Consider the following 12,276-nt stretch of genomic DNA (forward strand, 5'->3'; position numbering starts at 1 on the left):
CCCAAATCCTCACATTTCCAAATTTCTACATGTAAACATTTCTAAATTTCCCAATATTCTCTGAGATTGTTTTTACAACATAATGCGTTTGTAAGAGTGTTATATGAATGAGGTTGGTAAAAGTGCTGAGTGAAGTTGGTATGAGTAACATATTTTATAGGTTGCTTTGAATGTCAAAAGAAGAGAGACTCGGGTGAGATTGCCAGGGTAGAGCAGAGTGTGCTTTGAATTAGAAAGATGTTCCATTAATATATTAAGTAAAACGAATTAAATATTGATATTATATCTGTCAATTTTCAAATATTGTATAAAAAAGAAGTTTTCAATATTTTCCTCCGACATATTCAAGTTTTCAAATCTTGACGTTTCCAGTTTTCAAAATTTCTAAACTTGTAAATTTCAAGTTTCCTCCACCGAGTCCTCGTATTTCGTGAAGTTAACCCATTCATCACCGTTACAAACAATGGTATTGTAACAAGAAACGCGAAGTAACATTAACTCGCGGTTTCTTTCAACGTGGTAGTTCCGAGGAAAAGAGGTCTTCCACGTTATCACACGATGCGTGACACCACGCACGGAGTCATTTCTAGAATAATGGATACAATAAATGCGCATAGTGACGCTCGAAAGAGACCAGCCAGTGGTTAAAGTCAAAAGTGTAAAAGCTTGCGCTTTCCAACCGATTTCACCCTTTCGTTTTAAGCTGCAACGAAAGACCTACATACACGGTTCAGGGCACGTTTTAACTTCCAGCTCGAGTTGCAGGTACGTGGTCAGAGCACACGAGTACCTAACATTTGAAGAATGGAGACTCGAACCGAAACGAAATCCGATTTAGATCAGAGACAGTCATTGTCCTCGATCTATAAGCCACTCGGATCTTCTGAACGCAATAATTGGAGCGTGTTTAAGACACTCTTTTCTTTTCTGCATGCGTTGCCAGGCCAACTGAATTAAACGCCAACGTTTTCGATAATCGGTTAACGAGACGTGAGACTGTTACTATATGTAACTGAAAACAGAGAATTGTCTTCCTTTAATGTATTTTTATAATTGTCGTTTTATACTTCGTTTTAGTTTATCGTACAATGAATGTTTAGTTTAAGTAATTTAAATTTAAGATATATTAAATTGTTTATACAAGCAATATATTATTTGTATACATATAGTTGTTCTCAGACTGAAATAATATACATTAGTTCAAAATAAACAATGCATATATGTGATCACATATATGCATTCACATATGTGACTATATGTAGTATGCATTCACATATGTGAGTATATGTAACAGGCAATATATTATTTATATTATTAGTATACATGCAGTTTTTCTGAGACTGCTATAATATATACTAGTTCAAAATAAACAATGCATATACGTTATCACATATGTACATTCATATATGTGACTATATATAACAAGCAATATATTACTCATATTATTTCTATACATATTGTTCTTTCAGGCGGCAATAATCATAAAATTTAATACACACTAGTTTAAAAAAATATTATATGTACATATATATATACACATGTATACAATATACGCACACATGTGTGCAAAGTATATATACATACGTACGTGCGTGCACTGTACATACGCATATGTAATATTATGTAAAAAGACAATGTATTCTGCAAACTCTAATATACTCCCGCCTCAAAATACACAATATATGTAGCCACACATGTATAATAACATTATATATGACAATAAACATACATGTAATTATGTAGAATTATCTGCACCCTGTATTACATCTAATATGTATGTACATTTGTATACACATCTATATCAAATGACAGTTAAAAAATAAAGATACGATTTTTTCACATACAAAATTCAAGTGTAATGAACATCTTTTTTGAGGCACCCTATAGATTTACGCGGCCCCCAGTGAAAAGATGGGTGACGGTTCTTTTTACGCTCGCTACTCCTTTTTTCTTCGCTTTCTCCCCGTACTTTCGGTGCGAAAACGCTCGACCCCGGTTGCATAACCATGGCTGCGAAAGTAATTAGTATTTACGCCAGTTTCAAAAGCGACCCTGGGTGTCATCTTTTCTTTCGTCGCGAAGGAGCGTGTTTTTAACGCGGCGTTATGCAGAGAACCATGAACTCTGCTGGAAGATTCGTGGAAACCGTGCTACCAAATAACGGACCTGCATGTAACATGAGACCGGAAGTACCCTTGTGTATGCAAACGTAAACTGCATCCTGTATTGGTTAGCCGTTAATTACAAATTCATGTTTCGTTGTAGATGGACAAAAATAACTGTCAGTGAACGGTGAATGATTAAAATTTCTGTGATCTATGAAAATTTGATACAGTTTACAAAATTTAAGGTGTCTATTAACATGTTGACATGATCACCGTCATGGAATGGTCGATGATTACTTTTTTAATCTATAAAAGTTGATGGAGTTAAAAATTGTAAGTGTCTGTTAATATGTTGATTTTCATAAAACAGTGTTAAGAGAAATTTATTTAAAAAATTATAAATCTCAGTTACTATACTATATAAACCATACCAAAAACATACTAAATAAATAAATAAACTTGCACCCAATATGTATAAATTTCTATTATATATAGAAAGCTTTAAGTTAGAAGCAACATTTATAAGTACACATAAAGTTTTATGTCGAGAACATTTCTTTTGAGACGACCTATATACAGAACCATGAACACGTACGTACACGAGAAGCACTTATTTTCTTCGTGTTGAAAAAGCAAGCTATTAAAACTGTATCCGGTTACAAGTTCCTGCGGTGTTCTTAGAGAAACCTAACACCGTGTTGTAAATCCGAGCGTGACTCCATGCTACCATTCGAAACGCAGTTAGCTGGCCAAATATCTACAGGTTGTTCATTGTCCCGCGTGTGTTGTTCGGTACAAACGTGCTGATTTCGTTAAGCGTGTCCCTGGCCAACAGCCAGGACATTTACACCGTTTTGGTAACAGGAAATCTGCAAAACTTTCCGAATCCTTCTGGTGGTGGGAAAGCAACTGTTTTGGGATACAAATTTTTGACACCCGATTTGGATTTGGTCCGATTCGTATTAAATGTATTTATTGCGATCCTTTGTACTCGAAGTGTATTCGAATTATTTCTCTATTATTACTTATAACTTTGTTTCAATTCTGGAATAAACTTATCTGCCATTTTAACATAAAAATTATTTAAAAATTTAATCGCAAAAGCAGAATTAATTTTCTGAAGGACCCCTGAAATTTTAAGTACTGCACAAAAGACTACATCAAATTTAACGAATTAAATAAACGAAATATTTGCTATTTCAAAATTATTTGTACATTCACGAAAGAAATACTAATTAATAAGTCATGTATACTCTAAGCTTTCGGTACATTCAATTTTTTCATATTACCAACTGACCACTTTTTCATTTGCCTTGTTTTTTTGCTGCCAATGGATTTCAGATAACCGTTATGTCGTCAAATATTTGCATCCTGTTTCGCAGATCACGCACCGCAGAAGACCGATATTTTTTTCGTTACTAATCTGTCGGTGCGTTCCTTTTTCCCCGTATTTTGTTGGCTATGTTTGGAAACTTTGGAGAATAGCGCGCGCAAACAAAAAATTGAAGCAATAGTTGATCCATCAGATCGATTGATTCCTTTTCTCTTGCGCAAATATGAATGTGTAAATATAAATGTTCTTTTGAGGACTACCCTTCCAATTTTTATAGAACGAGCATTCCGGGGTTTTCTGCGGACAAAACTTCCTTTTATTTCTCTTGTTCTCGAGCAAATATGTCGTTGGTAATAAACTGTACGAAGCAAGCTTCAAAATTAAATGGAATACAAATTTCTTAGGTACAAAAGTTCTGGTAATTCTACAATCTGTGTTTGGACAAAAAATTGTACTATAATTTCTTTATTTGCCAAAGTATTTTTATGTTGAACATCTTTATTTAGAAATTTACTTTAAGTAAGTATTATTTTTATTATTTTTTAAATAATTATTGCAAACTTAGGGATTTATGGAATATAAAGATCTAGGGAGAATATAAAGAAATATAGAAACATAAAGATAAATATAGGATACACAAAAATTTGGCTATTTAATTTTAGTATTTAAAAATGTGAAGATTGAAAATTAAAAATTTGAAGTAAAATCTTTAAAAGTTATTAATCAATTTATATTCCTGCACGAACTACTATAAATCTCAAAATCCAAAATATACCAGGAACGTGTTACATCAACGAATTCGTTGAAAATTGCCAGCAGCAAGAGCGGCCATTTTATGGCAGCTGAAGCGTAAAATGGAGTCCCAACCAATATCGGCGCACCATACAAAGCGTTTAGCAATTCATAACTTCATTCGTGACATACTAAATGTATTAAAACCTATCTTCCTACCGAAACTGCTTCGAACTATGTATTAATATTTTGTCCAAGCTATTCCATTTATTATTTACAGACATATTCTATTTAGTTCTACTTGTTATTTTATTTCTGTACTACTGGAGCAAACGAAAACTTTCATGTTTACAATATGATTCGTATGATAAAATAATTTTAAATTCCTGCAAAAAGAATATTTATAAGAATCAGTAACAGTGACTTATTTTTTTTTAATTGTATGACCAATTTTTCTTCCATTAAAATACTTTAAATATCCATCGAAGAAAACACATGGCCAGAAAAACGTTTCATATATGCTATTGGTCCAACCACAACATTCGCTGCAAGTTCTAATTGATACAACATCGTTTTTCCATCTTTAGGATATTTGTCGAGAACTTGAAGAGACTGCGCCATTTTCTGCCATCTTATTGGAAACGTGCAGACCACTTTGCCTTGTTATACATTGTACACTCTATACAATGTATCGCAAGAGGGTTGGAACGGAAGGAGTATTAGCATCCTTATCTATTGCTAATTCTTTCGTTCACCATACGTTCATTTTTATCATTCCTTTTCCGCAGGGTAGTAGCGTGTTTAATTTTTGTCGAGGGTTCTTTACACATTCAACAGACATTTCACGGCAAACAGTTGGAAATTCTTCCGTCTGGAATATTCTCTAATTGCTATCTTTTTACGTCGAGGACGGCTGAGTATTAAAATGGGGCATTGAGTGCATCGAACGGTTTCGTGTAGTAACTATTAATATATATTACAAATTATTATGGTGACAAACTAAAAAATTTTTAAATCAAATTGAAAATGCAGACCAATATTTTTATGTGGAAAAATTTGATTTTACAAATTAAGTCGAAAATGTAGAACACTTTTTTATATAGTAAAATTTGATTTTACAAATTAAGTCGAAAATATAGACAACTTTTTTATATACGGCAAATTCAGTCAGACTAAATAAATTCAGCGAAATGAACCAGGTATATCGAGCATATTCATCTCAAAATAACAAAATAGACCCACAATATGTGCAAGTCATAATACCGAGATAAGTACATATAATCTGGATAGAATTTCTCAGAAGTGACACTGGTAGAAATAAAAATGTTCGAAACATTAGATTCAGTGAAAGGATTAACGGTAAAGGCAGTATTTAGATTTAACTTTTTCTTGCCCAGCGATGTTCTGGCGAGTGTACCTGACATTCCTACCTATATCCTATTAGGGATGTAAATGCGGTAGTTTCACGGGGTAATTACTGGGCTCGGCACGAAAGTAATGCCTTTGAACTGAAGGGACTACCACCTTGGTGCCCGCTGCCCACCGTGTTACCCTGAAATTATTCCGCTGGATGACGCCTATGTGCACATTCGTATTTCCAGAATTAACGCCGGAGGCTTTTGTTATATAACCGATTTCAGTTTTTTCATTTTCATTTTAATTTTTAACTGTATTCCATGGACGAGTAAACTCCTATTATTTAGATGACTTACTGGCACTAATGTATGAGTGATTTAATTAGCATGTGAGAGTTATGACGCAATGGTAGATATTTGAGACATGTATGATTGAAGAATGGAATAATTTTATATTTCGTGGAAAATTATTTGGATTACTACCCTTACTGTATCCGTGATCTAATTACCTTGGGAGAATTATGAAGCACAATGGTAGTGTTTGAACGTGTAATTGAATGGAATAATTTTATATTTCGTGGAAATATGAAAACCTGATTTGAGCTAACTTCCAAGAGCTAGCTAGCTTCCGCATATGTCATGTAAATGTGGATTTTCAGTGTATACTTTTTAATATTACTTCAGATATAATAAAGGATACTAATTTGAAAGATGGAACTGTTAAGACTAATTTATATGACATATGTGACAATAACCTCACATGTCATGTTATCAATAATTTAATTTTAATTTGGCAGGACGTTTTCAGTATTAGGGAAGAACGTAGAAATAAAATGATCGAAAAATAATTCACTTCGAAAATATCATTATGTCCGTTTACGATTTCGAGATAGAGAAGATTCACAATACGGACACCTTATCGCAGCCCTGCTATCGCGGACAAAGAACAGTGCATGAAAAGACGCGAAATAGCCTGCGCGTCTATTGGTAGATCGAAGCAACAGAAAAAGGTATGACGATTTCACAATACTGAACGACCAGGAAATCACTGCGAGGGGTTTCACCAAAGAATCGATAGTATGTCGGAGGACGTGAGAAATCCAAACGACCAGAGCTTTGCTGCCGCGAAATTGAGTCCATTATCGCTCTGGCCAGCTACCCTCCAATACCATTGATATTCGTTTAACGCATCGCTTCTCTGCTAGAAGGCTGACAAACAAGGGTCTGTCGAGAAATAGAAAATTTACCACGCAAAGAAACTGTCGAAGAAAAAGTAGGAGGAGGAACAGAAATGAACGACCTTCAATGACCGTAATTTTCAATTCGATAGAAATGAGACCTTAACTTCTACTGTCTTTGAGGATAATCGGATTTTGGGGTAAAGGAGTGATCTATGTGGATATATTTAACGTATGTTGTTATGTGGTTAGGTTAGGTTAGGTATCATATATGGGGTATCATATGTTCCAAAAGGGTTAAGTATGTAACTCATGTGTGATGGAGTATGTAGCATGAAACTGGATTTGGAGGTAATTGAGGATCAGCTATTTTTACAAAGTAGAAGCAAATATGAATTCAAGGTAAAGTACATTGATACTTTAAGAATTTGAGAATTTGATCTGAGAATTTGACAGTTGCAGAACTTGAGAATTTGAGTGTGTGACAATTTGAGACAATTTCGTAATTTTGAAGATTTGTAAATCTGAGAATACATAAATCTGAAAATTTGAAAACTTCACTGTTCCAAAATAGTAAAATATAAAAATGTGAAAATAAAAAGATGTCGAAAGGGAACCTATGTTGCAACGGAGTGTACATCGTTTGGACAAGTAACACCGGAGAATAAACATCAGCCGTCAGGTCAGTTCTCGCAGCTTTCATCGTGAATAGTCGAAGAGGATGCAGAAGAGGCCGGCTACGTCTCGAATCTCTCACAGTTCGCGTGCTTTCTCGTAAGTTTACGCGCCATTGGCCGCCAATCTTCAGAATGAAACTGCCGCCTGCTGAGTGGATTCTCAACGCGCCCCTGCTTGCCTGCCTTGTAAACAGAACGGTTAAAAAATGCAACGGGGGAAGAAGCAACGATGAAAAAACTGCAAGAGAAGAGAAACGAGAGGATGCTTCAGCAGCGGATGAAATGTTTGTACACTTGGGTGCAATGTAGGCTGCGTTTGATTAAGGACAAGTGTAGCGAGAAATCTCCCATCGCTTTTCATTCATCTTGCTGGATCAAACTTCAATTTAATTGTAACGTTTTTATTCTTGGGGATATTTTTTTATTTTTTGTTATTCAAATTTTTGAAAGACGAAATATTGAAATTTTATGAAGGGTAGGTTCTTAAATTTCTGAGATCTGCAAATTCCTAAATTCTCAAATTTAAAAATTACCAACTTTCTATATTCACATATTGATATCTTCACATGTTCACATATTCACATATTCACACATTCCCAAATTCTCAAATTCCCAATTTCCCAATTTCTGAATTCCTAAATTCCCAAAATCACATATTCACATATTTACATATTCCCAAATTCCCAAATTCCCAAAATCACATATTCACATATTCCCAAATTCTCAAATTCCCAAATTCCCAAATTCCCAAATTCCCAAATTCCCAAATTCCCAAAATCACATATTCCCATATTCACATATTCACATATTCACATATTCACATACTCACATATTCACATACTCACATATTCACATACTTACATATTCACATACTCATATATTCACATACTCACATATTCACATACTCACATATTCACATACTCACATATTCACATATTCACATATTCACATATTCACATATTCACATATTCACATATTCACATATTCACATATTCACTTTCTCACATTCTCACATATACACATATTCACATATTCACATATTCACATATTTACATACTCACATAATCACATATTCATATACTCACATATTCACATATCCACATATTTCAAACTTCCCAAATTTGTAAATGTCCAAAATTCCAACTACCAAATTTTCAATTCCTAAAATACTAACATTCCCCAAATCCCAAGATGTAGAATTACCATTAAAATTTCAAAAATGCCTAAACTACCAAAATCCCAAATTTCCAATAGCCCAATCCTCACCCTCCAACTTATGGTTCGACATCTGCACATGCAATATTCGAACATGTATAAATGAATATAATGTAATGAAATACGTTGCACGTTTCTTCTTCCCAACTTCGCAAGAAACTTCCGCATTGCACATCGAAGAAAAAATCATTTCCCAGATGACTTTTCCGCTTTCAGTGGGATTCCTTCAAAGAAACACAAAGAAGAAAAAGGAGATAGGACCACGAGAAAGACAACCGAGAAACTTTTCGTTCCGTAGCCAACATCAAGAATTGCCGAAGAGTAGAAGAACTGGGACAAACTTTAGATGAGGGAATATTGACATCATCGACGAAAGAGGAGAGTATTATTCTCCAGCGAAAGGTTATGGAACTGAGAAGCATCGAATAGCGTTTCAACACGGCACAACGGACATAAAGATTCGTAAATGGTTTCAAGTAATTGTTATGATGTTTGCTGATGACTTTAGGATTTTATTTAAATTGGTAGATGAACATTTGATAGTAAAATTTGATTCTATTTATGAAGTTCTTTGCGAATTGGACAGATAAGGAATTCTAACTTTTTAATGATAAAATTGGTATAGTTTATTTAAGTTCAATCAACATATCTTCAATTTAACATCAACAATACTGAACTTTACGTTTCTTCTTTTGTTTTTATAAAACCTTTTCATTTTTTTACCCTTGCAGAACTCGAAATAATCGTAATTCGATAATAATCCAAAAAGCCAGTCATATTTTCAAACAGAAGAAAATTAGCATGCATCATTATCACACCTTTCTTCTTTAACACAATTTCGCAAACATTCTACGCTGCTATGTATCGTATTTATAGCAACGAATAAAAGCGCCGATGTCGTATTAATAAGACCTCATCACTGTGTAATAACTCACGCAATTTTACGGTACAATTACCAGCGTATTAATATGCAAGTTTCGGTAATAAAGCGCACCGCGCATAATCGCGTATTATTATCGGAAAGAGATCGAACTCTATTATGCGTTGAAAAAGCTACTTTAAATAGCACATCGTTTAATCTTCCGTAACGGGGTGTTTACACTCAAATTTTGTAAAACATCCCCCAAAAAATTAGAGATTTGTATGTTCTATTTTAACAAAAATTCCATTTACGAAAATATTTTGTATCAATAGATTTACTCAAATATTATTTTATTTTTTATGTAAGTTGTTAATAAAAGTTACTAATATTTTTAGATTATTAATTCTTTTAAAATATTACATATTTAGTTTTTAGAAAAAACTTTTTTTTTTTAATTTCATCTCTTTTCATCTAAATTTCTAGGTTAGACTTCTACAGATTTTATATTTCAAGATGGCGACCCTACAAGCGATCAGCTGACTGATTTAAGATGCCGTCTAAAAGACTGCGAAACATTCGCAAATAATTTATTGCGAAATAATTTCTAGGAAAATTTAAAACATTTGTAAATATTGTTTCATCCAAGAATGAATTTTCTTTCGGATGAAAAGATATGTGGAGAATTTTTACTTACCTTTAGTCGAAGATCATTCACCGTCCACACCCGGGTAGCATAATCGTTGGACGCTCCAAGAATTAGTGTCCCCGTTGAGTCGAAGTCCACTGACATTACTCCTGCGTTGCTGCCAACAAGAATACCTTTGCTTTCCGAAGAACCTGGAAAATATAAGAACAATAATGTTAGTCTATAATTAAAAATTTGATAAATGTTCATTCATTTGTTGTTTCATTACATATTCGTTTCAGGAATCGCGTATGATTCGAAGTTATTGTGTTTATAATTTTAACAAATGTAAGTTTTATTGTTAATATTTTTAACAATATTAGTTAATAACCTACGGTTTAGGTTTAATATGGATAGGTGGCTTTCTATGAACAGAAGGTTTTTGAAATCATTGAGTTTTTAGATTTCAAGATCTTTAAATTTTCAAATTGTGGGATTCCAAAATTCACAAATTTTGAAGTTAATAAAATTCTAAATTATTAAGTTTGTCAACTTTATAATTTTCTATTTTCCCAATTCCTTAATATTTCAATTTCAAAATTTCAAAATTTTTAAATTTACAAATCTCTGAATCTAATCCACACATCTCGAAATCAGAAAATCGACTAAATCCTAAATATTCTAGTTCCCAAATCCCTAAATTTCGTAATCCAGACATGCTGAAATGGCCAAATCTCCAAATCCCCAAATTTCCAAATTCCTAAACCCCCTAATCCATATATCCCAAAATTATAAAGTTTCCAAATTTCTAAATCCCGAAATCCTTAAATTTTCAAATTCCTGAATCACCAAATCTCCAAATTTACAAAACTTTAAATTCCCAAATACCCTAATTCAAAAATGTATAAATCTCCAACCCCCAAATCTTCAAATCTCAAAATACCCAAATTTTCAACTGATAAATTCCCAAATTGTTATCCAGCTTTTAGTAGAACAAATAAAAATTTAATTTTTTATAGAATGAAATTTACCTCTCTTATGACATTTCTCCTAACCTATGATTTTTTCAATATGTGCGTCAGTTAATGCCAACTAATTACTCTTGCAATATTAATAAAATCAAGAATAATATTAAATAATAATAAAAAAACCAAGAAAATGTGAATTTTGCATATATTTTGTATTTAACGATAACTAATCTTGTAGATCATAAACAAAATCATACTTAAAATTTATTCATACCAAATGCAGAATCAGATTTGCTATATTTGTATTATAGGGTGCGTCACGAGTGCGATGCATTATTTGATATGCAACACAGTTCTTGTAATTTCTAAATTTTCCAATTGACAAATAAAACATGAACACTATATTCATGTCTACTTAATTAAAATACGTAAACACCCTATTAATACGTTTTCCCTTATGACAAAGTAATATGATATTTTTTGTGAAATTTTTAATTAAATATCAAGGGTTGCTGCCAGCTATCCTCAATAGAAAGAATGCAGTTTTCTTTTTAACACATTATAATTTTAAAAGACGTTTAGTTAATATTGAAATATTATTAAAAAGTAAATTCGTAAAGCAATTATATTTAAATGTAGTCACATTTATAAAAACTTTGTGGATCAAAATCATTTATCTCATTAAGACAGGGGGAACTTCCTCGATTACTTGATATAAGGTGAAGCATTAAGGGTTAATATAACTGCACATATCCCAATTTATTTACTTTGAAGATAGTACATTGAAATCATCGTAAATAAACTAGTAGATATAGTGCAGATTAAATTGTATTTGATATCAGTTTAATTAGAAAAGTGTCAAAATTCCAAATTAAATCGTGTCCCGTTTCAATCAGAAAAGTACCAAAAATCGAAATTAAATGGTTTTCAATCTCACTTCAATCAGAAAAGTATCAAAAATCAAAAATAAATTATATTCGGTCTCCTTTCAATTAGAAAAGTGTCAAAGATCTAAATGAAATCATATTCATTCCCATTTCAATCAGAAAATTGTCAAAAATTTATATTAAATCTCCTTAATCCTATTTTAATCAGAACAACAATTAAAGTCCGAATTAAATAATGTGTAATCCCTCATTAACCAAAAAAACGTTAGAAATCTATTGGAATTAATATTAAAAAAAAATTTCATATTACAAAAAAACGAAGAATATGAAAATTTTATC

General features: G+C 32.5%; 1 protein-coding gene across 13 annotated transcripts in view; it reads right to left on the reverse strand.

The window, feature by feature from the left end:
- Atg16 (Autophagy-related 16) overlaps positions 1 to 12,276 on the reverse strand; it is a 792,563-nt gene that overhangs the window by 765,931 nt on the left and 14,356 nt on the right. For 12 of the 13 annotated variants that reach the window (XM_076539815.1, XM_076539814.1, XM_076539816.1 and 9 more), the window contains one exon: positions 10,152 to 10,294. In XM_076539815.1, coding sequence (XP_076395930.1) covers positions 10,152 to 10,294 — 143 coding nt within the window. Of the gene's footprint in view, positions 1 to 9,974; positions 10,062 to 10,151; positions 10,295 to 12,276 lie in introns of those variants that run through there. The other variant, XM_076539818.1, reaches the window with a different exon arrangement.

Source organism: Megachile rotundata, chromosome 14 (assembly GCF_050947335.1).
Source record: "Megachile rotundata isolate GNS110a chromosome 14, iyMegRotu1, whole genome shotgun sequence".
In the NCBI taxonomy this organism is placed as follows: Eukaryota; Metazoa; Arthropoda; class Insecta; order Hymenoptera; family Megachilidae; genus Megachile; species Megachile rotundata.